We start from the raw sequence: 27,153 nt of genomic DNA, 5'->3' as shown, positions 1-27,153 counted from the left end.
TGTGTGTGTGTATACACATATATATACATACGGTCATAAGGAGAAACAGAAAAATGTGATCAGTCAAAAGAAAAAACAGTCAATAGAAACAAACTCATAGATGAGCCAAATGTTGAACTAGCAGAAAAGGACTTTAAACCTGATGGATAATGGCTGACGAGATGGAGAATTTCAGAAGAAATCACTTGTGACAAAAATAAGCAGTGGAAACCCTAGAAATAAAAACTGTCATATGTGAAATGTAAAAATATGTATCACTGAATAGAATTAACAGCAGATTCGATGTAATGGAAGGGCTAGTGAACTTAGAGACAAGTAGAAAGCATTCAAACTGAGAAAAAAGATTAAAAAAAGAACCTCAGTGACCTGTAGGATGGTGTCAAATGATCTAACACACATACAATTGGAGTTTTCGGAGAAGAGACAAGATGGAGGAGAAAAAAATATTTATGGAATACTGGCTGATTTTTTTTCCCCAAATTGGATCAAAAACAGTAACCTAGGGATTTACAAAATTCAGCAAACCCCAACAAGATAAGTAAAAAGAAAATCACATCTTATGCACGTTATACAAAACTGCTGAAAACTACAAATGAAAAAAACATTCTTAAAAACAGCCAGAGAAAGCGTGCCCTGCACAGTGGGGCGCCACAGTAAGAATCACGGTTAAATTCCTCTCAGACACAACGGAGGCCAGCAGACAATGGAGTGGCGACCTCAGAGCTGGAGGAAACACTGCTTGGCTTGGTCCCTCACAACCACCTGTGAGCTGGTGACACCCCAACATCCACACGTGACACTAAGGCTCAGAGCTGTGCCTGGTGCGTCCTCGGCGCAGGCCCCAGCCAGGCCACCATGTCCACAATCTCTTGGCCGTCACCCCCACACGTGTGCTACGCTGCCCAAGGTGACCATGACCTTTGGGTGGGAGGCAGGGCGGTGCTGGGGCCAAGAAACAACGTGACCTGGACCTCCAAGGCCCAGTGAGACACAGAGAAAGGAATGAGCTTCTTCTCGTCCCTCACAAATGACCCACGGCCACCTGTCCCATGGAAAGGGCGCCAGGAGACGTCCCACGAAAAATCAAGAGGCACAACAATCTGTCTGGTGCCGACTTTTGTGAAAAGCTGGAAAAATAATTGCAAATAGAAACACATCAGGAGTTTCTCTTCCCTGGAATCAAAAGAATGACCAGCACCAGTGGGAAGAAGGTCCAGTGGAGGAGGGCGGGAAAGAGGGGGGCTGGGCCCGGGCAGCTGGGTCTGGTGCCGGGAGCTGTCGCAGGCATGGCTGTGCTTCCTCCGTCTGAGCTGTAGGACATTTACGAACTGTCACACTCTGACAAAAAGAAGCTGGACACATTTAAGAGTTTGCTGCTTTAACAGACTGAGCATGCAGATGGGGGTGGGTACGAGCTTCTCCTGTTCATGTACCACAGTTATGTCCCCATGGAGGGCGGAGGGGAGGAGAAGGGGAAGGTCTCAGAAACCATGCAGCCCCGCGGGGCTGGGGCCTGGCTCTCCGCCGGCCCCTCGCATGGTGGAGGCAGCTCGCAGGATCTGCGTTTCCTTCTTGGTGGCCGCAGCTCCTCAGGCCCGTGGGCAAACGGGCAGCAGTGTGAAGGCAGGGCACAGCCGTCAGGGTGGTGAGTGAAGAACCAGCAGAGGCGGGTTTTGAAAGCCCCCGACAGCAGTGTGCGCTTGGCCTCTGGGTGCTTTCCCTTCTGACACTTCTCTTCCCTCCAGTCGCGAATGTGAACGCTCCCATTCAGAACTGCATTTGGGACAGAGAGAAAGACAGCCAGGAAGTCAGCCTGCAAGTCCCTTAGGTCCCCAGGATCTGTGGGCTGCACCGACACGAGCCCAGAGTCCCTGCCAGTCCCAGCCAGCCACTGCCCAGGGCGACGGGGTGCTGAGGTCTCAAGCAGTGGCCGGCTTGCAGTCCCGACCTGTGGGTGAGTGGTGATGGAAGCACGGGGCCAGCGGGGAGTGTGGAAGGGCTGAGGCTGGCACCACGGGCTGGCGGTCAGCACGGGTGTGCCAGACCCGGGAAAGGGTGAAGAGCCCCATGACTGCAGCCCAGGTTCCGGTGGCAACATCAAAGGTGTGGCCATGGGAAAGTGGCTGGGGCAGCACGGGGGTCGGGCTGATGGGAAACCAGGCTGAGGACCTGGGGCGAGGGGTGAGAGCCCTAACGGGGTCCTGATTTGTGAAGGCCGGACGCTGTCTGCACAGTAGCCCTGGTCCTTAGGACATCTCCACGTCATAAAGAGAAAACGAATAAGGGGGGGACACGTCCCTTCTAGGCAGGCAAAGATGGGGGAGCAGGCGGTGGAGACCCCCACGGCCAGAGCCCCCAAAATATAAATGAGGGTGAGAGTCCGCCGTGGCACTGGGGGAGCATGGTGGGAGGGACCTGTGTGGCTGGAGGACCCCAGCGGGCCGGGGAGAGGAGGGGGCCGTGGCCTGGCAGCTGACCAGGCCGCTCTGAGCTGCCCTGAGCCGTTGCTCCACCTCGGCTGACACCCCCGCAGCTCACGCCTGGCTGTTTCCTTCCGAGAGCCAACAACTCCAACAACTCCACGTGAAACGGAGCCAAAGCAACCAAGCCCATCCCGGTTTTGCCTGGAAGCTATAAACCCGCCCGGAGCCTTTGGAAAGGCTCGGGAGAAACACAGGAGGCTCATTGAGGCAGCCTGGCTGTGCGACCCCTAAGACTGGGCGTGTGACTGAAATCGCCACTCCGCTCTCAGGTGCCCTCGTGACGGTGCCCGCCCCGCAGACTAACGTTTACTGCTTTCCCCTGGAAGCAGAGAAGGGAGCGCAGAGGCGCCCCACTGCAAGGCCACAATGCGGGGATTCATCCTCACGGGACCAAGAGGCGCCTCCTCGCCGGGCTGCCTCCCCCGAGCTGGCTCCTGCTCTGTCTCCCCCCATGCTGCCCTCAGCATTCTCCGCCTGAAAGCGAGTCAAGGAACCATCACTGTGCCCACTGGATGCTCCCACGGCAGCACCTCCCGGCGCAGCATGAAAAGCCACGCCCCAGCTGTGGGGAGAAGGCGCCGCGGAGGTAAGGCTCCCAGGCTCCCGGGTGTGCACGCCAAAAAGGCGAGGGGCCCCTGATGGCCTGGATGGGCTCAGGAGAAATCTGGGGGAGGTCACAGGGGCCAAAGCTGGGCATGGAGCCCAGCCCACAGAGGTCATGCCCGGTTCCCTCCTGTCAGGAGAGGCTGGCTGGCGGAGGCAGCTTAACTCCACAGGCAGTTAAGACGACACCTGGCCACACCTTTGGAGCAGTACCTGCAGGGTCAGGGGAGAGGGAGCCAGGATTTCTAAGGCCTGGGAGTGGGCGCTAATGACAGAGTGGTGACGCTGGAGCTGAGAGGCAGGGAGCCCTGAGGCTGGCCAGGAAGCCGACATGCCGCCCCCCACCCCCAGGACACAGGGCAGCTCTCAGGCACGTGCCAGGCCCAACCCGAGGGGTGTGTGCACGTGCCAGGCCCAAGAGGAAGGCCTGACACCCAGCTCCCGTCCCGGGCAGGCCCGTCCCGGGCAGGCCCGTCCCAGGCGCCCGCCAGCCAGCTCACAGGACAGACCGACCACCCAGACTCTGCCTGTGCAGAAATGCGTTCCTGATTATAAGATGGAATCACAGGAACACATGCTCTTCCCCAGCTCATTTCCCACCCGGCGTTTCTGAGTGTGTTCTCCCTCATGCGTGCCCCCGACAGGCCTGGACAGCACACGGAACCTGCCGTCCGCCTCCTCCACTGTTTCTGGCAACAGACATCACCTTAACCAGTGTCCTGAGGGGCTGAAGAACCTTCCAGAAAATCGGTTTGGACCGGGATGGTGCTGCATGCTTGGGAGCACTGGTCTGCTCCGTCTCGACTTAGGGGCCAGCCCAGCCCCTCCCCTTGAGGGACACCTCGGGCATGTCACCAACCTCTCTGAGCTGGGTCCCCATCTTCAAGGCCGTGAGCACAGCAACTGACCACTCAGAGTGCGGACGTCCTCACCAAGAGCGCCATCAACAATACTGGAGACTGTCCACGTTCCTTTACAAAGAACCCTCACAGATAAGGCCCAGCTCCAGTGCATAGTTTTTGCATGACTGGAAGCAGACTGTTTACTTGGAGCTCAATCCCCAAGCCTCCTACTCAGAAGTGTTTCCAAAAATAAAAGTGTCCCCCCCACGTGAACTGCACAGAAAAGCAGTCACACACATGCATATTTATAATGGAAAAACGATACTATTTCATGAAACCAACCGGAAAAATGTGTTGGGACAAAACAAAAGAAGAGCGGCCCTCGGGCTGCATGACTGCTTCTACCCACTGGGCTCTGGACGCAGAGTGGACCCCAGGCGGCTGTGCCAGCTCAGCGGGAGCAGGAGCCTTCAGTTCCAGAAGGCGGCCCTCCTCCAGCTCTCCAGCCCCCACGGGGGCCTGCCCTCCTGCAAGCACCCCAAACATGGAGACTCTGGTTCCGTTTACAAAGCTTACCTCCCTCGGAGCAGCAGCACTTATCCAAGTGAAATCAAGTTCATGTGAAAACAAAGCTTAGCTCCACACGGGCAACCAAGCCATCCAAAGACACTGCAGGCGTGCACACCCAGCTCTCCCGTGCACACATGGGGGGGCAGTGCAGGCGTGCACACATGGGGGGACAGTGCAGGCGTGCACACCCAGCTCTCCCGTGCACACATGGGGGGCAGTGCGGGCGTGCACACCCAGCTCTCCCGTGCACACATGGGGGGGCAGTGCAGGCGTGCACACCCAGCTCTCCCGTGCACACATGGGGGGCAGTGCGGGCGTGCACACCCAGCTCTCCCGTGCACACATGGGGGGGTAGTGCGGGCGTGCACACCCAGCTCTCCCGTGCACACATGGGGGGGCAGTGCGGGCGTGCACACCCAGCTCTCCCGTGCACACATGGGGGGGCAGTGCAGGCGTGCACACCCAGCTCTCCCGTGCACACATGGGGGGGCAGTGCGGGCGTGCACACCCAGCTCTCCCGTGCACACATGGGGGGGCAGTGCGGGCGTGCACACCCAGCTCTCCCGTGCACACATGGGGGGGCAGTGCGGGCGTGCACACCCAGCTCTCCCGTGCACACATGGGGGGGCAGTGCGGGCGTGCACACCCAGCTCTCCCGTGCACACATGGGGGGGCAGTGCAGGCGTGCACACCCAGCTCTCCCGTGCACACATGGGGGGCAGTGCAGGCGTGCACACCCAGCTCTCCCGTGCACACATGGGGGGCAGTGCGGGCGTGCACACCCAGCTCTCCCGTGCACACATGGGGGGGCAGTGCGGGCGTGCACACCCAGCTCTCGCGTGCACACATGGGGGCAGTGTGGGTGTGCACACATGGGGGGACAGTGCAGGCGTGCACACCCAGCTCTCGCGTGCACACATGGGGGCAGTGCAGGTGTGCACACATGGGGGGCAGTGCGGGCGTGCACACATGGGGGGACAGTGCAGGCATGCACACCCAGCTCTCCCGTGCACACATGGGGGCAGTGCAGGTGTGCACACATGGGGGGCAGTACGGGCACACATGGGGGGACAGTGCAGGCGTGCACACCCAGCTCTCCCGTGCACACATGGGGGCAGTGCAGGTGTGCACACATGGGGGCAGTGCGGGCGTGCACACATGGGGGACAGTGCAGGTGTGCACACCCAGCTCTCCCGTGCACACATGGGGGCAGGGAAGAAATGGTGGCAGCACTCAACCCCTTAGGAAGTTTACAGCCTGAGGGAGTGGACAGACATGCCTCCATCAGCCATGTTGCCCAGCTGAGGCCTCCTTCCCCACCACCCCACTCAGCAAGAACATAAAGGAGGGGGGGTTCAGCCCCAATCCTGGGGCTCAGGGAGCTGCCCACATCCCCAGACAAGGCCCTAGGGCCCAGTGTGTACACACACCCCTCGGGCTGGGCCGGCACATCCCCTTGGTGCAGACTGCAATTCTGCGCCTCTAGGCTGGCTTCCCTCCCCTCTGGAAAGGTGCCCAGCCACCTTCCCTACACAGATCCTGACCAAGGCACCTGTCCTGCTGTGCTGGACCCACCACCTGGTGTGCCATATCCTGGGGGCAGGGACAGAGGCTGTCATCTCAGTGTGCTCAGGGAGAGACCTGCCCACTGATGGCACCTCGTGGGCCGGAGACCCTGGGACCCAATGGCTTCCCCTACCCCTCGCCGTGAGGAGGGTCAGGTGTGCGTGCCCCCACCCGCCCCCCAGGCCTTCACTCATCCCCCGGCTGAGCACCACAGTGTGTGTCTGTGGGGGGGCTGTACACCTGGCCCCGCCCAAAGGGAACTCTTGGTCTAGCTGGGGTGGCGATGTTACAAGGACAGGAAGACGTGTGACAGAAGCACATGTGGAACCTGGGGGCACAGAGGAAGGGCTGGGCAGGGGCAGACGGGAAGGTGGTTCCGTGGAGGAGACGGTACTTGGGCTCCCATCAGAGAGGCCGGGACACCGGGTGGGGAGGAAGCAGGGGCCCTGGGGGAGTGGGCACAGTGTGTGGTGAGTGACCGCCCCACAGAAACATAAACGGGCAAGCCAGGCGGGAGGGATGGAGAGATTCAGTCCCGCAGAAGCTGCGGAGGCAGGTGGAAGGAAGGTGGGCGAGGGCGGCGCAGGGAGCGCGTTTCCACCTGTGAGAAACAAGCATCCTGAAAGGTTTGATGCACTTACCTTCAAACACCTGATGGCTGTTTCTCAGCAGCGTCTGCAGGCCGCCACACTCCCGCTTCAGCCTCTGCAGGGTCTCCCTGTCCAGCTTATCTGCGACTTCAGACAAGGAAAGGCTCTCTGTGGAAAATGGGGTTTTCCCCCAAACAACAAAATGGCTATTACAAACCTATTGAATAGGCACAAAAACAATTCTAGTTCTATAAATTCACACCCCTTATGTACGCCAGCAGGAGGGACCACCAACATTTAATGTAAAGGTCCAGTAACCCAGCGCACACCTCACCACAGCCGGAACCATGCGGGCAGCCGTCACCACCGGGGCGCCCTGAGCCCCCCACCTGCCAGGCCCTGCACTGCCTGTCCTCCCCACAGGCCGCCCACCCCCTCCTGCCCGCGAGCCTCCCAGACTCAAAGGGTCGGCACCGCTGTGCGGCCCAGGCCTGGAGACCACAGTGCAGGCAGCTGTGTGGACCGGCTGCTGTAATTCAACCTGTCAGAGCCCAGCGGCCTTCCAGGTCTGCCTCTCAGCTTCCTCCAACCCGTTCTGAGGACCCAGGGCGTGTAAGGGGAAGTTCCACTGGCCCACACAGCCCTGCCCGCCCTCCCAGGTCCTGGCGCCATGAGCCCCGTGACGCTGACTCATGCCCTGCTCCTGCCCCTCGCTGGAGCAGGGACCACCTCCTCCCAGTGTCCCCTCGGCCATGCCTTGCAGAGGGCAGACCCCAGGCCTGCAATCAGTAAGGTCCTAAGGACAGGCCCACTCCTCTGTCATGAGGTCCCAGAAACATGGAGACTCCCATGCCTGAGGGCAGGCTGGGTAGGGGTCACTAATTCCAGTGACCAAAGAGGACAAGTGCCCGTGGGTGGGGGCAGGTGGCTGAGAGGCAAAGGGCACACCACCTCAGCGGAGCTTCTCCCAGATGGGTGGACAGGGGGCAGCTGGAGCGCCTCCAACAGCCTCGGACCAACAGAGACCAACCTGGGGAGGACAGCGCCCCAGCTCCCAGGCATCTCCAATGGGGCAGGCCAGAGAAATGACCAGAGCCCCCGCCCCGCATCTACCTCTGAGCCGAGGAAAAGAGCCAGGCTTTGCTCACTAAAAGGGTGTCCCATCCGAGGCACAGACTGGCACCCCTGTGCTCGACCGTTCCCAAAGGCCCCAGCCGAGAAAAGGGCCATCCTGGAAATGAAAGGTCATACTCGACGTTTTCAGATTCACCCGAAGGTCTCTGGCCTCTGGCCTCGCCCGCCTGCCTGCTGTGGGCTCCGTGCTCTGAGGCCACGAAGAAGCCCCCCGCAGCTGGCCTTCCGCTCTGCTCTGGCCCCGCTTTAGCAGAGCACACCTAGAAAGTGGGGTAGCCCCCACGGAACACCCCATGGCACCTCGGGACTGTCGGCAATTGCTCAGCACCCAAGCCAGGGCTGACAGTGGGTCCCCAGAAGCTCCCCTGATCAGCTACTAACAAGGTCGGCTGATTCCTGGAGAAGGGGGACATACTCAGTGGTGCTGCCACGTCACAAAGACAGAGGTAGAGGGAGAAATGACGACAAACAAGGATGCCAACACCCACGGCTGAGGAAGACCAGTCTGAGGGCGAAGGAGGACCCACGGCTACAGCCTCTCTGGCCAGTGCAGCCAGGCACAGACCCTGACAGCAAAAGGGAGGAGTCCCCAATTTCCTCCAGTGACCCAGTCTCAGAGGCAAAGCTCTGGCTCGGCCCAAGCAGACAGCTCCACAGCGCCCCCTGGCCGCCGGGAATGGAGCAGGAAGCACAAGTGTCTGCCCCGCAGCCTGGGACTCCAACACGCCAGGCAGTTTTAGAAAAAGCACCAAGACTCACACTTCCACTCCTTGCGGCCTTGACGGCCACTGTTTCAGCACATTGTCTGTCCTATGTGTACAATACCTGTTCTCCTGTCTGATTTGGCATTTTGGGGATTTCAGAGAATTATCAAATCACAACATATATTCTAGGGGACAGAGCCTCTTTCTGGCCTCCAGTAACCCGTTTTCTGTTTGGATACTTTCTAGACTGAAGCTGAGTAGCTGCAGACCAAGACCTGAACATGTCAAGGTTAGGGGCCCGGTGGTAGCACCCTGCTCTCAGCCTCCTGCCTGGAGGCAGCCGACATCCCCCATGTCCACAGGACGTGGAAGGAAACATAAGAATGAGCTTGCAATAGCCTGTTACCCCATTTCTTTGAAATACATTTAATTAAAAGCGGCCACACAGTTGTAAGCTGGTTACGAGGGAGACTGAGTCGCTGCCCGAAACCCAGCAAGTGCCCCAGTGACGTAGACGGTTACCTCCTCGGTTCCAGGCCTTCAAACGCCCGCCGGGAGAACTTCTCGGGTTTAACCGCTTTCCACCCAACAACAAATCTGCCACTTGTAGCACCACCTGGTCAACAAAGTCTCGAGGGAGGGTGGCACAATTCCTTACGCGCTCGGCTTTTTCTCGAGGGCGAAACCCAGGCAGCCATAGTCCTTCAGCCTGGACGTCCGGGGTTCCACGGCCATCAGGGCACCCGTCGGGACGGTCCGCGCTGCTGGCGGCAGCCCCGGGGGCAGGAGGGCAGCCCCGCCGCCTGTGGATGTACCGCGTTCTCTGGACATCCATGGAGGCTTCTCCAGCGGGGGGGTACGTTCTCGATTTCCCAATGAGACAAACCTGCATTTGAAAAGAGCAGAGTCAGGCTCCTGCAGTATTTGAATGCCCCCAGGAAACTCCTTGGAGTACACGTTGCACAGAAGTGTTAGCTATCCGCCACAAAAGAAGCCTTATTTTAAAAACCAACTCCAAGACCAATGACTTAACAGTAAACAATGGAAAGCCATGAAAACACGCATCGCTGAGACTTCCGTGGGGAGCTAACAAACACGCACACACCCAGGTCCACTTTGCTGAGCGTGCCAGCCCCCCTGTTCTAGACACTGCGCTCTGTCAGCCCTCACTTGCCCCCACCTCTGCCCCACGCAGACCCTGGGGGTCCCCCTAAGAAGGAGCTACAAAAGAATGAGACGTCTCTATGTCAGCCTCGCCAGAGCACGGGGAGATGTGAGTACCGAGCAGGGCAGTCAGCACAGCGGGCATGTGCGGCCCGCGCCACTCTCCTCCCTCAGACGCGCACACGGAGGCCGCTCTCCAGAGCGGGGCCTGTCCCGTGACGCCGCCGTGAGCCTTGTACCTGTGCACGTCCTCCCGGGGCACCAACTACAAAGCCAGACAGGCAGTGAAAGAAGGCGAATCTGGTCCCATCAGAGCTGCCCCTTACTACGCTCCAGCTCTGCCACCTGCGACACACGTGACCTCAGGCAGGTGACTTAGCTTCTGTGTGAGGATGAGAACACGTGGCACAAAGTCAGGTGCTGCGTGTGGACATGTACTCCTGCATTTGACCCCAAATCATCCATTTACAGGAAACCAAGGCTGGGGGAGGTAAAAGGTCATCTGTGGCTTCTACAAACACCAGTGGAAAGACAACTGCACAAACCAAACTGTGGGGTCTTCATGCCCACCTATGCAACCCAAACTTCAGCAGTTTCTGAAAACCACCTCCAACCTCCGAAGACCACGACTTGCCCAAATCGAGGGCATTTAGAGAACGACAGGAAGGCTCTGAAGCTGAGTCTTAACGCCCATTTCCTGAGCAGTGACAGCACCGACAGCCAAGAGGTCCCTGAAGCCGACAGGGGGGCCGAACCCCAACAGCCGGTGAGCGCCCACCACGGGGACACCTGCCCTCCCCACCTGGCGGAGTCCCGGAGGGTGCAAGCGTCAACTAGGATCCAGACCAATTACACTGCAGATCAATCTGAATCAATGAGGCTTTTAATAAAATTTGAAATCGTTCTGAACTTCTGAAACCACCTTTCATTTCAGCCAATTATTAGCACGTTCAGCTGCAGACAACACGAGGGTCAAGAATCTCTACACAGGCCAAGCTGACACTACCTCGGGGAGACCCCGTGGGGCCAGTCCCAGTTTCTGGAAAGGAAATGAAGACTTGGTGAGGGTTCCTCCAGAGTTGCCTGGAGCAGGAAGTTTCAGAACGTCCCCAAAAGAGGCAACCGTACAGAGAAAAGCCCCTGAATCCCACCAACGACTGAGATGTTGAAATTGGGATAGGGCCCTTCTGGAACATTCATACTTTCAAACATCAGGGCCGTTTATGGTTCTGGGCCAGGCCCTAAGCCTTCCATCTAAATGGCGGCAGCACGTCGCCCGCGGAGAACACGCGAGGTGACTGGGACGCACTCGCTTGGTTGAGGGGATCCTAAGGCAGTCCTCCTCCACGTGGAAGCCGCAGGTCGCTCCCACCTCTGTGATGAAATCCAGGTACCCTCGGTACTGCGTCTTCTCACTTTGCCTCCGGTGGTATCTTCCAACGAAGTCGAAGAAACAGCAGGGAAGGACAAAGAAACGGCACTTGTAGGAAGACCTTCAAACACAATCAACAAACACAGGATCCAGAAGTCGTGAATCCAGTCAGTGAAGAACATTCAGCAGAAAGCCACGTGGCAGTCGTGTTAGCAGGGGAACATACAAACGTCTGCTGCTGGCTCATTTTAATATAAAAAAACGAAGCACAGCTTTCCCCAATTTAATTTCTAGAAACAATGGAGCACAGTATTATCTTTCCTCTCATTACTTTTATAAAAAGTATTTTCTATTGCAGTTACTCTTGTCAACAGTAATCTAAAGTTTTCTGAACTGCACTGAGATTTCAGCCGTGAATCAGAAATTTCAGAGGTCGGCCTCACGAAGACTAAGATTTTCTCCCTGACCTCCCTAATTCCTGGAGAGCTAGAACAGCTAGCTCACAAGAACCTGGATGAAGAAGACCAGAAAACAAAATATTTCAGGGCAGCAAGGTAACATGCGCCTTGATGGTCTCCTGATACAGAAGCATAAGCCACGTCCGACAAAGGTGTGATGTTATCTGCGAAACAAGTACTGCTGCAAAGCATCTTTATATTGACAGATGTGCCCTTTGAAGACAAACTCTACTGTATCAAAACAAACTTCCAAAAAAATGACACATCTTTCAACACTGGATGTAAGAACTGTAGAAGTAATCAGTCTCCATCAACACTGTCCCACAGAAGTATGACGGAAACCACGTATGCAATTTTAGGTTTTCTAGGACCCATAGTTTAAATAGCAAAACAGGTGGAATTTCTTTTCAATTTAACCCAATACATTCAACATGTTGTCATTTCCACACTTTGAAATAGCTGCATTTCGAGTGCTTGACTGCCACATGCAGCTGGTGGCTCCTGTTTGGGGCAGCGAGGTTTAGCCACCCAACACCCCAGCCACTCACCTGCCAACCTGTCTACCTACCTGGCTGCAATGACAGGTATCCATGGTGTTAGTTCATCGGAATGGTTACCGATTAACCAATCAACGTCAGGAAAAAGGGTGCTATCGTTTGGTGTGATTGCACTTTCCTAAAAGAAAAACATAAAAATGAGACTAAACGTTTCGGAAATAAATGCAGAGCTGCTGAGGCAGCAGCCCGAGTGGGCAGGCAGAGGGCCTGCAGGAGCTCGCCATGCTCCCCGCAGGTTCTTAGCCCCTGTGGGCTTCCTGTGTCAAGGCTGAAACCGGGACTAGGAGTGAGGAAGTGAACGTGGCTGCCCCCGAGGGCAGGAAATATGAGCAACTTCTAGAGTCATCACTAGGGAAACACTTTTCTGAGTGCTAATTTCCTTTTGGTCATCAAAAATGTGCTTCATTACAAAACCATAAAAAGGCGCGCAGGAAAGAGGGGACACGTGACCAGTTTCACCTTCAGCAGAATACAGGAAGAAGAAACGGCCTTAAGAGTGGGGAAGTGGAAAGCAGCCAGGGCTCAAGTCGACTTAAGTGTATACTATAATGCACCTACACAGCCTCAGACGTCCTTCCACCTTTACCTATAAAAAGATAAAACACACGAGGAAGCTACACACGCAGGCAGCATAATTCTTTGCTATTACTATCTTTTATGAAACTCCACTGAATCGGCATGTTAACCACTCTGAAAATTTCTGAAGTTAACCTTGAAAACAGCTTGCTTTTATGATTTGGGAACTTTAAACACTCTCCCCCCTTCCTGCTAAATCATTAACTAGTACTGAAATCAACAGTCTCAACAGTGACTCTATCAGTCAAAACTGGCAAGAGAACAGACACTCTATAATTACTCCAAGTCCTCTTAACTTTAAAGTTGATGAATCCCCCAAGGAAGTAGGCAGACGTGTTACTCCTTGATCAAAATAAATGGGAAGACTAACAAAACTGCAGTATAAGAGCACCTTGCAGCCATGACCTTAATAAAAATAAAATTTAAATTCTACAATCTTTCTGCTTCTTAAATAAGCATATGTGCTTTTATTCACACATACATTGAAATGTTGAAAATAGTATTGCTCAACAGGTATGCCCATAATTTAAAAGCAGGAAAAACAAACCTTGATATTTATTCTGTATTCCCACTCATTCTAGATTTAAATTTGCCTACTTGTCTCTTTAAGTGGCCTGCAATGATACAAACATCACTTATACTCAGCAATCCCGTAACATTTACAGTTATCTGGCCAATAGCACGACAGACAAAACGCCACTTATTTAGGAAAAGTTTTAAATGACATTCTGAGTAGAGCAAACTGACTGTTCCTATTCCATAGATAGCTCCACAATTAAGACACTCTGTGATCCCCACACTACTGTTACTAAAAACGGGTGTCTTTTCTTAACAGTTTCTTGCTTATAATCAAACGAGGTTTTTGAAAGGAAGGACAATGTTGTACCCCACGCGTGGCCTCTGAACGTCCAGAATGCCTGTTCATGGAAGGGCCTCGTTTCCGAGACACCACATAACCACCACGCTAGTTTCGGGCCGCTCTTCTAAAGCAGGCGGCGTCATAGACGGCGGCCAGGCCTCACCTCACATTTAACACTAGAACAAGCAGAATCTCCAAGCTCTGAGATGGAAGGTCCAGGTGTAATGAGACACAATACACAAGACTAGAAAACGAACTCCTCTTAGCAGAGGAGTCTGAGGCAGGCCACGGGAGACCTCAAACACAGGACTAGAACCTTCCAACCCTTCTGCCAGCTCACCTGGGGTCACCACTGGAACACAGGGCTTATTCAAGTACTGTCTGAACCTCTTCCCAAAGACATTCTTTTGTTTTTTACAACTGTGGACACGGGATTTTGAAAACAATCACGTTCCTCCTGTAGCTTTGATCATCAACCTCGTGCCTAAATTAGAGCCCCTTTTTCTTAACTGTGTAAGAATATATGGTCTGCGTGCTATCTGCAGCCTCCCCTAGACATCGACTGCTTCCCGACATTCTTCAGACCGGAGAGCTTAACAATGTTTTAGTATAATGCATGACTACGTAAGCAAATGCAAATCCTTGAAGCATAAAACAGAATGAAAAAAAAAGCAAACAAAGAGATGTCAGGCCGCTGCGATGAACTTCCCTTCAATTTGAAAAAACAAAAATTTGCAACATACTTCTCAACTTTAAAAGCAAGTGAAACAGAGAGAATACAAAAATAATGTCAAAAAGTTTATTTTCCATTTACAGATGAAACGACATGCCCGAGATCTGTTTCAGAACAACAGAGGGGCTAACGGTGGGAGTGGAGGGATAAATGAAGAGTCGCTGAAGCTGGCTGGTGAGTTTCTGGGGTTTGTTATGCTCTTCTCTCTACTTTTGTACATCGTTTAACGATGGGAAAAGTTCTGAGAAGTGCATCGTTAGGCGATTTCGGATTTGGCTGTTGTGCGAGCATCACAGCGTGACGCACGCACCCAGGCAGTACAGCCTACCTACCACTCACCTAGGCCGTGCGGTACCGCCCGCGGCTCCTGGCTACCTGCCTGTACAGCACGTTACCGTATGAAACAACATGAGATTAAATCAAGCACAAAAGATGCGATCAAGAGACGCAGTGAAGCGCTCGCTTCGGCAGCACATGTACTGAGACGCAGTAAACATGCGACGCACGCGGCCGCTGCCGGCGTCAGCGGCATACTGTTCCACAGCACACTTTTTGTAAGGAGAGAGCACACTCTCAATGACAAAAAGCATCGAGCAGTAAATCCGCACGCCAGCAGCATGCCGTTTATATTATGAGGTGTTACGCACTGTAGTAACTACTGCTCCACGCTTCGACGACTGGCAGTGCAGTGGGTTTGTCTACTCCAGTGTCCCCACAAACATATGAAGGATGCTTTGTGCTGTGACACTCGCCTCCTCACCAACTTGCCCTCCGCCCCAAGGCAGCACCAAGCACCCACAGAAGGTGCCCACCACCCACGGCAGGCCCGCGGCAGGCCCACGGGAGGAGACGGCTCCTCCGGCTGCAGAGCTCAGCTCCCTTCTTTCCATTTAACAGGAAGGCTTTGAAAAGCCTAAAGGTTCATCCTTTCGCTAAATGTCAGATTAACGTGAATTATGGTAGCATTTCTGATCGGCCTACACAGAAACACACTCATTGAAACAACTGTCACCAGGGGATAACATGCAGGGACCGAGTGAATGGACAAAGCCAGTACCTCTAGGCGAGTCTGTGGCCCATACATGTCCCAGATTTTCCTTCTTCGGATATCGATCCCTCTGCCTGGGTGCTGAAATAATTTCAGAAACCGAAGGTTAAGTTCCGTGCATCATAATACATTAGCAAGAACCACTTAAACTCTGCAGGTACCTCCAGCCGTGGAAAGCACAGACACCCTCAGCACTGACGGAGGGCCCCAGAACAGCTCTCAGCCACTTCAGACAGACACGCTCTGTGCTCCCCGCTCGCAAGGCCCAGACAAGACCTGCCCCACCCTCTGGCAGCCACAAGTCTTCACGAAGGGAAACGGAGTCCAGGTGCGGGAACATCTCCATGGCTGGAGCCCCGGGAAACGTGCCTGGAAAGGGAGCTGGCTCCCTCGGCTCTGTCAGCTTACGATCTCCGATCTCAGGCACAGCTCCTCTCCCAGCTCACGCGACAAGCCTCATCCTCTAGGTGGCTTCTCCCCCAGGACACCACGACCACCTTGTTAGCTCTCACAGGGAACCGTATTTCTTTCACAACGCCCTCCCCATCACTGTCTCCACCTACCAGCATCATGTCACCACCTGATGTGCTAACCCACACCTCTTTACAAGTATTACAAACCCATTCTTTTATGAAGCAATTCAAAAAGGACGCTGGGACAAGCCCACTCCAAGCTCCCCGTGAGGACAGGTACACCTGTGCAGCAGACAGAATGCCACAGTCGGAAGAGAACCAGCCTTGGGGCAGCACTGGGCTTCAAATCCCAGCTGTCACCCTTGAGTGTGAAGCTGCTGAGCCCCCGTTTGCTCGGCCAGATGACGAGGGAACCGTGCCAACACACTGGGTTCTCCGGGAAGGCTGGGACGACGGCGGGAAGCTGGGGGCCGGGCGCCGCCAGCCCGCCCTGACTGCACTGCTCTCAGCTCATGCTGCCTTCACGTCACCGATCCAGAAAATGGTATCAGTTTTATGCTGTGGGATGTGTGCACGTGACTACCCTCTGAACTAGAACTTAAGCTTCTCTTAAGGAGGGCACGCTGCACCTTATTGTTTATTCTCCTCTAGTGCCTTGAAACGGTGGGTTTTCCAAAAAGATCTGACACACGTGCTGTTTGAAGCCTGCCGTTTTACAGGCGCTCCTGGCATGTCCCTGAGAAGCTCTTTCAGTCTAATGAGACTGCGCTTTTCCTCGTCTTACAAGCTGACGGTTCTGCAAAGCAACAGTCTACAACCAGTCACTATTCCAACAGCCAGGCCAACTCTGAACCCAGATCGTACCGGTGGAAAAAGAGCTCAGCGAGCCTCGCGCTAGCCTTGCAGACACTCTAGAAAAGGTACAAGAAAGGGCCGTGAGCCCTGCGTTACCCCCTCACTGCTCAGCACGTGCACCAGGAGGCCATTTCCGCACCCTAAGTCCACAAAGGACTGCTTAGCTGTCACTCCCCGCTCGGCTCTCTCGTCTTCCCATAAAACCTAAGTGAACAGAAGAAAACAGTCAGTTTGTAATTCGCTCTAGCCCAGAATCACTCAGACACAAGCCCACACGGGACTACACTGCGCACTCTCAGAACGGGCTTCCGCGCAGGTGCGCAGAGGGCGGGCGCAATTGGCCCACGGCTCTGGTGTGACGCTGCATGGGGCGGGGCAGCCTCGCCTTCTCCTTCCATCAAGATGCCACATTCAAGTGGTCGTCTCTGGGCAAGAGCCTTAAATATTGTTAGTTTCCCCGCTTGCTCTGTATTCTTCAAGTTTTGTATACATCGGCAATCAAAACAAAATAATGCTGTCTTAAAAAAAGGACTAAGAGAATTACAGTGGAAAGGAAATTGAAAGATACCTAATCTAAACATTTTATAGATCAGAAAATCAAGACTGCAGAGTTACAGGGCACGTCCAAGTGGAGGTGGTCTAGCAAGCTCGCTAAGGAAAGATCCACGGCTAGAAACCCCGTGTGGAGGGTTGGAGGGCGTGAGCTCAGACGGCTGCCATCGGTGGTTCCCCACACCAGCCAGCATCTCCATGCCGACCATGAGTGAGGAAAGGACAGTTCAGCTTGAACCCCTCCAGTCAAGTTTCACAATTCACACTTGTTCAACACTCATGCGAGGGCTCCCTGCGAAGTTAAAAGCCATCACGTGTGGAACCAACTGTGGCAAACAGAGGTACACACACCTGAGTCATGGCCCTGACAGGTGTCGCCCACTCGCAGCGAAATCGCCAAAGCCACCTGCCCCCACCCCACAGAGCTCCAATGACACGCTCTTACCAGCAGGTAGGCAGCAATCGCCACATCTTCATATACAAACTTCTCAGGGTCGGTCACCTCGGGCCACGCCTACAAAGTTTTCAAGAGCGTATGAAAGTTGTCCTCCCATCTGCCCCCGTTTCACGATACTTAAAGTATCTCCGGAAGGCCTAAGTCAAGCTGGACTAATAATGCGATCAAGTTTAAACAAAAAAGGCTCGTTCTAAAGGCAGGAATTCGGTCTCTTATGGTAAGATCTGCATAGACTTTTTTCCTATCTGTGTAACGGGACATGTCGAAAGCCAACACAGTCCAGGCAAGACTTTACAACCAAGACCGTGTGTATACGTACTTAGAGGAGGCGACGGCACATCACAGGAAAACAGCTGGCTGCACCAGCCTGGCCATTTCTAGAGGACAATGACCAGGGAAATGGGGCTGGGGAGTAAAGGGACAGGGGACAGGACGCCAGCGCTCCGCCTTCTGGTCTGTCAGCCGCTGTCAGTCGCCCATCAGTCCCACTATCAGCTGCTTTGTCCCCGTATCCCTGTCCGTAAAGCACGGACACAGCCTAACTACCACGCAGGATGACTGTCAGGTGCTCTGAAAACTGACACGCTGGTCGTGCAATGTGGGGAGCCATGATTTCTTGCTATTCTGAAGCCTTGCAGACTGGCTCAGTTTTAGCTCCTGAGGCATTGTCTCTGCCTGCACCTGGAGGGTGCTTGCAAGCTGCTGAGGAATGAGGTGGGAACGGCCAGTTACCGGACACAGATCACTGATGATTATCAGGGTAATTGGTGGGCTTTGTCATTGAGATAATGACTTTGGGAAGTTTCAGTGAGTCTGTAGTTTATATGTAAAAGTTGAAAATTTTACTCTCAATGAGGTAATGCACATTCGTGATTGTTAAGCTGCACGTACACAGGTGGTATAAATTGGTAAAGAAAAGTAAACTCTGTGCTTCAGGATCACTGAAGACTGGCCGCATCATCATTTGTGTGAGTGTCTTTTTTCATTCCCACTCCCCCATTCAGGTACTGTTTGGCGGCTGGCCCGTCACAGTGCAAGTGTGAGGTCACTATGCAAACCACTAACGTGCACAGCTGGCATCTGGCAGAAGAGACACCAAGGCCCAGTGATACACATTCAGATGTGTTTCCTGTCACCGCAGGCCAGACAGTTCAAATGAACCGTCTCACAACTGTAAAAGCTGGAAGAATATAAAAGTCCCTTCTTGAAGGTTCTGAATAGTTAAGACAATGAAGGACGACTAGGCCAGGATCTGGGAGAGATGGGGAGCCCCAGGACCTACACACGCTTGAGCGGGGATGAAGAGTTACTATTCCTGCGACTTTTGGGGGTGCCCGGTTACACAGCAATAGGTGATAAAATACAGCGGCGTGGTAAATGGTGGTTGCTTCTAGGAGGGAGGGAGATGGGAAGTAGGAAAACTACAGGGAACTGCGACCGATAATTAGAACTCATTTCTTAAGCTGGGTGTGAACACACACGTTTGTTACCTTTTTACATCTTAGAAAGTCAAGAAAGTTATAAAATGTATCGCTTTTTGGGAAATATATATGCCCCCCGCCCCCCACTCGGTGCAAACCGTCAGTTGTTTCCCAGTCTAGTTGTGGAGGACGCAGCTCCCTGGCCCACGCTGGTGTTGTGAGCCCTGCGCTCCCCCGGCTGAGGCAGTCGGTCGGCCGCTCCCAGCAGCTCCCAGCAGCTCCCAGCAGCTCCCAGCAGCTCCCAGCGGCTCCCAGCAGCTGTCACCGGCTGCCGGCCACTCACGCCGACCACCCCAGCTCCAGGTCAAGCTGTTGTTCACAATCTTAGCTGTAGAGGGAGCAGCTCACTGGCCCATGTGGGAATGGAACAGGCGACCCGGGTGTTAGGAGAAAGATGCTCCAACCCTGGAGCCACCGGGCCGGCCTGGAAGTATATTCTTTCATACTTTAATTTTTCACATATTTTAAAATATCTTTAAGTTCATACCAAAGCATTATGGTAATTTAGTAACTAATTTAATGTTCAATTATTTTAAATATTTCACTTTTTTCTCTTGAAAAATAATTAGTATTATGCAAAAATAAATAAATTCTTTTCCATAACACACCTGCCAACGTTTTTGTGGTTCGTATCTCTAAGTATGTCACACAGCAGCACAGCCACGAGTGACCTGAAGTGGGTACATTGACTTAATGCCTGCATATGTAGAAAACTAGAGGGCATACAGGAAAAACCATTTAACCTGGCACAGTTTGGTCATGTGACCTCATTTATATGCAGCGGGGGTCACAGATGCTTCCCCCAGAATTACCTTGACCATGTCCTTGTACTTCTCTTTCAGCCCCTGATAGGCCTTGCTGTACTTCGCGATGGAAATGAGGGACAGGGTGCTTTTAAACGCGCTCTGCCGGCTCTCTGCAGACCACCTGGCCAGCTTGGCCAGCAGCTCGCCTGCAAGCCACGTGACTTTGGGGTACACAATTCCATCTGAATGCCATCTTTCTGGACAGAAAATTAAAACAGATATGAACCTTTAAAAATAAGAAAAACATGAATGAGCAGAGCTGGTTTTAATTCTTGTTTTTAAATTACACACTTATCTACTAGCACAACAAGAGAGAAGACAGCTACAATTACAAAAGTTTATCCAAAACACAAAACAAGCTGAACTCGTTACAGAATTTTCATCTAACAGAGAAAAACACATTTAAAAAGCAGAAAGAATTCCTCTTCTCTTGCAAACACTGTTAAGACAGCATCTCGCACCCTATGAAGCCCAGCAGGAGGAGGAACTAAAATGACAAACTAAAATTACCGTCTACTTCAGACCCACTAACTGGCCAGGTGCTACAATGCCTATGGATTTTCCTAACATTTCTCTTCTTTACACATTTTCATATGTGCAACTCAAACGTGAGTTTGCTGGTTCACCAATCATTTACTGGACAGAAAGATGAGTGCTCAGTCACAAAGCTAAGGACCACCCCCGTGCAGCATGTGGTTCGTTGGGCTCCTGCATCTTCTGCCACCAGAACGTGGTGAGGCTGTGGCTCCCGCCTGCGCCATTCGCTCTGCATCCCAGCTCCCAGCAGCACCTGGTCCACGGCAGGTGCTCACGACCCGGGGGCCCAGTGGGCCCAGATCACAATACCCTCTCTCAGGCTGCAATTCGGGCAGCACGGTGAGGGGTGAGCGCATCGTTTGTGGGGCGACACAAAGGAGGAGGTGTTCGAGGGGGAGCCCCTACACAAGCAGAAGCACAGGCGGCTGGAGGAGAGAGCAGAACTGGACACAGGCACAGGGGACAAGGAAAAGGGGTCTGTCGGGGTGGCGAGAGCTCTGACTGTCAGGCTTCTTATCACCACGTGCACCAGAGGAACACGACTCACTCCCAGAAGTGACAGCACTGATTCTGCAGGAGACACACCGAGGGAGGTCACAATGCAGGAAGGGCCTGGGCGGGACGCTGGACGCTCACCTTCCCCGTCCCTTCCCCTCAGGAGCTCTTGCTGGGGCTGACGCACTTCGGTGGGCCTCTCCCCTACCCTTCCTGGGCCTCCCGCTTTCTCCAGGTGTTCGCAGAGGTCCCCACACCTACTCCCTCATCCACTCAGGCCTGTCCTTGGATGTCCCCATCTCAGAGGCCTTCCCTGCCCACTCTACATACGCTGGCACACCACCTTTGCTAACGAGGGGCAACGGGCACAGAGACCGTTTTACCTTTTCTTTCTCGGCACGGTACTTAGCACTACCTGGTACTAGAGAGTACGTTCACGTGTCTCCCCCACAAGGCTTGCTCAGCGCTGTCCCCCGGGGCTGAGCACATGGTGGGCACATAACAAACACTGCTGAGACGGCAGCCCCTCAAACGCCCATTTAATTCATGTGGGCTCCCCAAAGTATGACCAGTGCTCACAGGAATGTGACTGACACAGCTGCCCAGTGGGGCAACGATAGGAAATGCCACCCTGGAAAGATGGGGGCTGCCGGCTGAGCCGTCAGTAACTCATCAAGGCGCCGGGAATGTGACCCCTGGCATCGGTGTCCTGAGAGCCAGCTACGGCCAGGCCTGGCTACAAGCGTCGCCACGTACGTACCTGAGCACCTAACGGCTTGGTGTCGGCACCCAGCCAAGTGACCACACAGGTGAACACGGGGCCTGCTCTCACTCCCCACTTTCAGAACGGAGCAAGCTGAGAGAAAAGGCCCTTGGGCCACCTCTTGATAATTCTCAAGAGGCATCACCTGGGTAGCCCCAGGAATTCCCATCAAGCTTCTAAGCCTGCAACGGATCCCTATGAAGCCCTGCCCGGTGCCCTCAGAGGCTTATTAAACCCATTTCACAGGTGCGACAACTGAGGGCCACGGAGACCATGTACCCAAGGTCACACTGCTAGTGGGGAAACCCAGTCTATCTGACCCCAAACCAAGCTTCTCCCACTGTACCCCTCTGCCTTCTACAAAACCATGTGCAAAGCTCATTCTGCTTAAACAGACACATTCCCCAAGGTTGTTTGTCGTGCGGGGCGTCCGGTGGGGTCTCTGGTCCCACTCCCCACATAAGAACGCAGGACATGGCGAGGCCAAAAAGGAACACCCACGGAGCCATAGGTAGGGGAGTCACACCACTATACTCTCACTGGCAGCTGGGTTGGAGACACAGGAAGCAGGAGCCACACAATTCTCAACCCTCACTGCGCCGCTTGCAGGCTCAGCCACCATCTCCTTGCTAGCCCCCATTTTCTGCTAGTGTAGCCACGGCAGTTATATTAGTGCCTAATGGCTCACTGGTTACAGCTGACGGCTAACTAGCCACAGCTGATGGCCATTTGATTGCAGTCGACAGCCATTTACTACCTGAGCCAGCACCTTTCTATGTGAGGCCGAGAGCCTGGAAATTGCTTTTTGGGGCTCTGTCCCCACACTCCACCCCTACAGGGTCTCGCCTCACAATCTACGCGACAAGCGTCTTCCGCGAGGGGCCCTGTGCGAGGAGCCTGGAGGTGAATGCTATTTCCTGGACACAGCCAAGCTCTCTGGTCACAGCCAGGGCTCTCAGGGCACCACCAGTACTTCTGGGCACAGCCAGACTTCCTGGGCTTCTTAGGGTACCACTAGTCTCCCCGGCACACGAGGGCCTCTCAGGGCACTGCCACTCTCTCTGGGCTCAGCCAGACTTCCTGGACACAGCCAGGGCTCTCAGGGCACTGCCACTCTCTCTGGGCACAGCCAGACTTCCTGGACACAGCCAGGGCTCTCAGGGCACTGCCACTCTCCCCAGGCCTCTCAGGGTACCGTGCTGGAACAACAGTGGCTCACAGTCAAGGTGCTTACATATTCTCGATGGTGGCCGGTCAAGACACAAAAGCAAACATCCGCCAGTTCCACTACATGGTGGGATGTTCCCAAACAGTGAAGAGGTCCATTAAATTAGGGATGGAAGGCAATTCCCCATAGTCCATAGTCATTCACCAGGGCTGTCCTGGGGGTGAGGGGTGACCTTGACCTCACCCTCAGCTCCCACGGAGGACTCAGCAAGCGTTTCTTCCTGGGACTACAAGTCCTGCATCCGGGCTGCCTCAGCGAGCACTTCCCAGCCCACTGGGCCGCAACCTTCGCTTTCTCCGGCCTCTGCTGGTTGGGGAACCGTCCACGTCTTCCCACCCCTCCACGGGGGTCCATCTCTCAGGCAGCGTCTCCTCCTGGTCTTCCTGAGACTGAGTGTTCATACGCACAAACCGCTCCACCGCCTTTCGGGGAGCTTTGGCCGGCACCGTACCCTGCTCGCTGCGCCATTTGTCGTGCGGGGCGTCTGGCGGGGTCTGTGGGGTCTCTGCTCCCGCTCCCCACATAAGAACGCAGGACACAGTGAGGCCAAAAAGGAACACCCACGGAGCCATAGGTAGGGGAGTCACACCACTATACTCTTGCTGGGGGCTGGGTTGGAGACACAGGAAGCAGGAGCCACACAATTCTCAACCCTCACTGCGCCGCTTGCAGGCTCACCCACCATCTCCTTGCTAGCCCCCCCTTTTTCTGCTAGCCTAGCCACGGCGGTTATATTCGTGCCCAATGGCTCACTGGTTACAGCTGACGGCCAACTAGCCACAGCTGCTGGCCATTTGATCACAGTCGATGGCCATTTACTACCTGAGCCAGCACCTTTCTATGTGAGGCCGAGAGCCTGGAAACTGCTTTTTGGGGCTCTGTCCCCACATTGTTCTAGAAAGTACAGACCAGATGTGGCTTTCAGGAAAACATCAGCAGAAGGGGAAAGAGTGAATTTACCCTTCCTCAGACTTTTTCATTTAAAAAATACCTATTGGAATTAAACCAAATCTCACACTTGGCTGTACAGGCCCAAACGCCACATGGGACAAAGGGAGCTTGTTAAACTGCTACTTTTATGCTAAGCGTTACTAAATGCCCGTGACATCTGGACAAAATAGAGCCTCAGCAGGAAATCAAAAAGGAAGCTTGCAATTACTCCATCACCAAGTTGTGAGAAACAGCAAAATGACAAAGGGATTTGAGTTCATCTGATTTCAGGGCTAAAACTAGGTGCTATAATACTAACCCTCAAGGCTGCATGGAAAGCAGAGACTCCAGCCTCCAGCCAGGCTGTGACCAGAGACGCAGGCCAGGCACCAGCGACAACAAAGGCGTGTCCTGCCAACACCAACTACAAGGCACCTTCCACAAACTCTAACTGCCCGACAGGGTCCCTTTAGCTCTTCAGTGGCCCAAAACCATGCAGTCGCCTAAAGAAATCATCAACTGATACCACAACACATTGAAAGAGCAATCAGTTATCTGCTTACCATTCTTCTTTGATGTGACTGAGCTGAATTTGATACACATTGCTCATCTTAACCTTTAAATTCCCGGTGTCGTCTTCTTCCAAAGGTAAAAAAGTTACAGTTCCATTGAGGACATCTGGCGGAAAAACCCACAAGGATGACAAGTTACAGCCGCTTAGTTCAGAGTCTTATCAGAGGCAGTATTAACAACAGAAACGACTGAGGTCCTTAGAGTCCTGGACGCCCCTCCCTCTCCTGTTCTGGTCCTCTTACATTGAAACGGCAGTTATATTAGTGACTAACGGCTAACTGGCTACAGCTGATGGCCGAGCCAGCACCTTTACACCAGAGGTGGAGAGCCTGGAAACTGCTCTCTGGGACTCCACCCCTACACTTCTTAACCTAACTGCGTCCGCTGCTAAAGATTCTCTTCTTGACCAAACTCAAGCCAGGCTCCTCTGAGACCTTTCTCCATTGGGCATCAACACTGGTCCATAAACACTTGAACAAACACTAACATGGTTTCCAACAGCTCAAGGCCATACCCCTGGGACGACCTGAAGATGACTGAGAAAGTTCAGGGCTGCTGCCAAAAGAATGGACTGTCCCAGCGCACACCTGAAGATGGGGCGTCTTCTGGCCTCCGTGAGAGGGGAGGAATCTGACTGCCATAAACACAGATGGGTTTCACATGGACACTTTTGTCCCTTTTAATTTTTCACTCCCTGAGGCCCCCGCCCCTACACACACCATTCCCTCATTCTCCCTTTAAAAGGCCCAGCTACCTCTGCTCAAACGGGAGTTCAGTTCACGCTGCACTCTGGTTCCTAAGGCAACGGTGTATGACTACTAAAAATCTATTACATCTTTGCCACTTAACTAGCGTCCGGCTTCGTTTACCTTTGACACCTCCCACTACTCGAAATACTCTTCTTACCTTGCACGACTATTTCTCTCTTCGGAGCAGAAAGCGGGCAATGCGTGCTCCGCTTGGGGATGACGGTTCTGAGCACCACGTCGAGCTCGCGCTGAGCCTCTGGCTGCGATCCCGCCCCAGAGCCCGTAAGGAAGGCCAGCATATCTTGATTGTCGCGGACAAGGCTTCGGGAGAAATCGTCCCAGAGAGAATCCAGGTCCGAGGCTGGGAAGTCGTCCTCCCCGACTCCAGCCTTGCGGGGCTGTCCGGGGGCCCCCGCGAGCAGAGGCGCTGCGGCTGCTTCCCTCTCGTCTTCCCCGAGCTGGAGCCGGCCGTGGGGCTGCTCGAGGTCTGCGCTCGGCCCGGGGCCCGGGCCTCCCTCGGGGGAACGCTGACCGGGTCCCGGTCCGTCCTCGCGCCCGCATCCCGACGCCGCCCGCCCCTCCTGCTCGGGGCCTGCGCTCGACCTGCGGCTGCGGCCGCGGGCCTCGGTCCGGGGCAGGACGGCACCCCGCCGGCTCTCCACGCGGACGCCACACAGCCGCTTGTTGGCCACCTGCGGCCTCTCCAGCCACACGGCCACCGCCGCCCAGAAGCCGCCCGGGAGCAGCGCCCCGGGGTCGCGCACAGCGGCCCTGCCCACCTCCGCCATGGCCTGCCCGCGCCGAGAGCCAAGCAGCGGCGCGCCGTGATGACGCATGGCGCGCCGTGATGACGCAGCGGCGGCGCGGCGTGTGGACGCCTGGGGGCGGGGCGCCGGGACCGGAAGTGAGCGGGCGAGGAAGGGCAGCCTGCGCTTCCGTCCTGTGATGCCCTGGCAGGATTCCGTTGCGGAATTTTACCTTTGCTCTCTATTCTCTGGGGGTCCGTCCCAGGCGTGTGGGTTCCTCCGAGGAACGTGAGCCGAGCTGAGCTTTGTAGAATTCTGGAGGTGGTGTGTTTATAGAATCGTGATCGTCCTGCCTCCGCCCCCTCATTGTCTCCAGTATGGATGACTGATCACAGTCCGGGAGCCCGCGTTTGTGAACGTTCAAGATTACGCCCATGTGCAAGCTCTCCCGTCTCCATTTTCGTTCTGGTGTGCTTTCCCGTGAGGCAGAGTTACAGGGGGGCGTTCCTGGGTGGGCACAGCGCTGGGTGTTTCTTATGACAGGTGACGTCAGCTGTCACCTACGTGTCCCCGAGAGGAACGGAAGGGTGGGCACTGCCAGTTTCGGCCCACATCACCAGCACTGTCTGCAGAATCTAGTGATGGCCCAAAACCCTCAAAGATTTGACACTTTTTTTTTTTTTTGGTACTTTAGTCCTCAGGTGGGATTTTGCCATTCCCTAGAGGGTCTCTGTCAGAATCAAAAAGAAATGAAAACTAACTCAAATCACGTGATATAAGTCAGAAGAACATAGGCCAAATGTCTGGAATAAAGTATAAGATAAATGAGTGATAGAACCCCGGAGGCACACCTGCTCACTTCCGTGCTTTCAGCCTTTGATGTAGTTGACTTTCCTGCTATCTGTGTGTGTTTCCATAAATTACCACAAACTGGTGCCTTAAAACAACGGAAAGTTACTCTCTCACAGTTCTGAAGGCTCTGAGAGAGCATGTGTTCCTTGCCTCTCAGATTCTGATGGTTGTCATCAATCATTAGCTTTCTCTGGCTTGTGGCCTTAAACTCCAATCTCTGCCTCCGTGGCCACGTGGCCTTTTCCTGTGTTTCTCTGTCTCTTCTGCAAAGACCCTACTTCCAAATAAGGTTGTAGGTACAGTGGGTAATGACTTAGACATGTCTTGTGGGGAGGGCATAACTCAACCCCCAATACTGTCCAAATGGGTTTAGCCTTGTTGGGGAAGCCAAAAGGTTAATAATTACAAATATTACTGTTTGCTAATGTGTGTGGGGGACCTGGGCTAAGCACTGACA

The 27,153-nt window shown here is 54.3% G+C and overlaps 1 protein-coding gene across 2 annotated transcripts; it reads right to left on the bottom strand.

Annotated features, from left to right (window-relative positions):
- Positions 1 to 446: 446 nt before the first annotated feature.
- TRMT44 (tRNA methyltransferase 44 homolog) lies at positions 447 to 25,905 on the bottom strand. 2 transcript variants are annotated; one of them, XM_033106250.1, is made up of 11 exons: positions 25,256 to 25,905; positions 24,340 to 24,454; positions 19,830 to 20,049; positions 17,525 to 17,593; positions 16,624 to 16,731; positions 15,269 to 15,340; positions 12,055 to 12,161; positions 10,966 to 11,149; positions 9,015 to 9,378; positions 6,706 to 6,822; positions 447 to 1,773 (listed from the first exon to the last, which is right to left on the bottom strand). In XM_033106250.1, the coding sequence occupies exons 1-11, from the start codon at positions 25,884 to 25,886 to the stop codon at positions 1,439 to 1,441; spliced, it is 2,322 nt and encodes a 773-aa protein (XP_032962141.1). In that variant the 5' UTR covers positions 25,887 to 25,905; the 3' UTR covers positions 447 to 1,438. The 2 variants fall into 2 exon arrangements, with proteins under 2 accessions (XP_032962141.1, XP_032962142.1); XM_033106251.1 differs by having other exon boundaries at positions 19,830 to 20,020; positions 25,256 to 25,394.
- Positions 25,906 to 27,153: the final 1,248 nt, after the last annotated feature.

This window comes from Rhinolophus ferrumequinum, chromosome 5, assembly GCF_004115265.2.
Source record: "Rhinolophus ferrumequinum isolate MPI-CBG mRhiFer1 chromosome 5, mRhiFer1_v1.p, whole genome shotgun sequence".
Lineage (NCBI taxonomy): Eukaryota > Metazoa > Chordata > Mammalia > Chiroptera > Rhinolophidae > Rhinolophus > Rhinolophus ferrumequinum.
This window is presented reverse-complemented; position numbering and strand designations above follow the sequence as displayed.

What these genes read in the sequence shown, in the direction of transcription:
- TRMT44 (XM_033106250.1), bottom strand. Translation starts at nt 25,886, where the DNA reads ATGGCGGAGGTGGGCAGGGCCGCTGTGCGCGACCCCGGGGCGCTGCTC. An exon ending in AGTCACATCAAAGAAGAATG is followed by an intron (nt 20,050 to 24,339) that starts GTAAGCAGATAA and finishes TTATTTTTAAAG; the next exon opens with GTTCATATCTGTTTTAATTT. An exon ending in ATACCTGTCATTGCAGCCAG is followed by an intron (nt 11,150 to 12,054) that starts GTAGGTAGACAG and finishes TTGTGTTTGAAG; the next exon opens with GTCTTCCTACAAGTGCCGTT.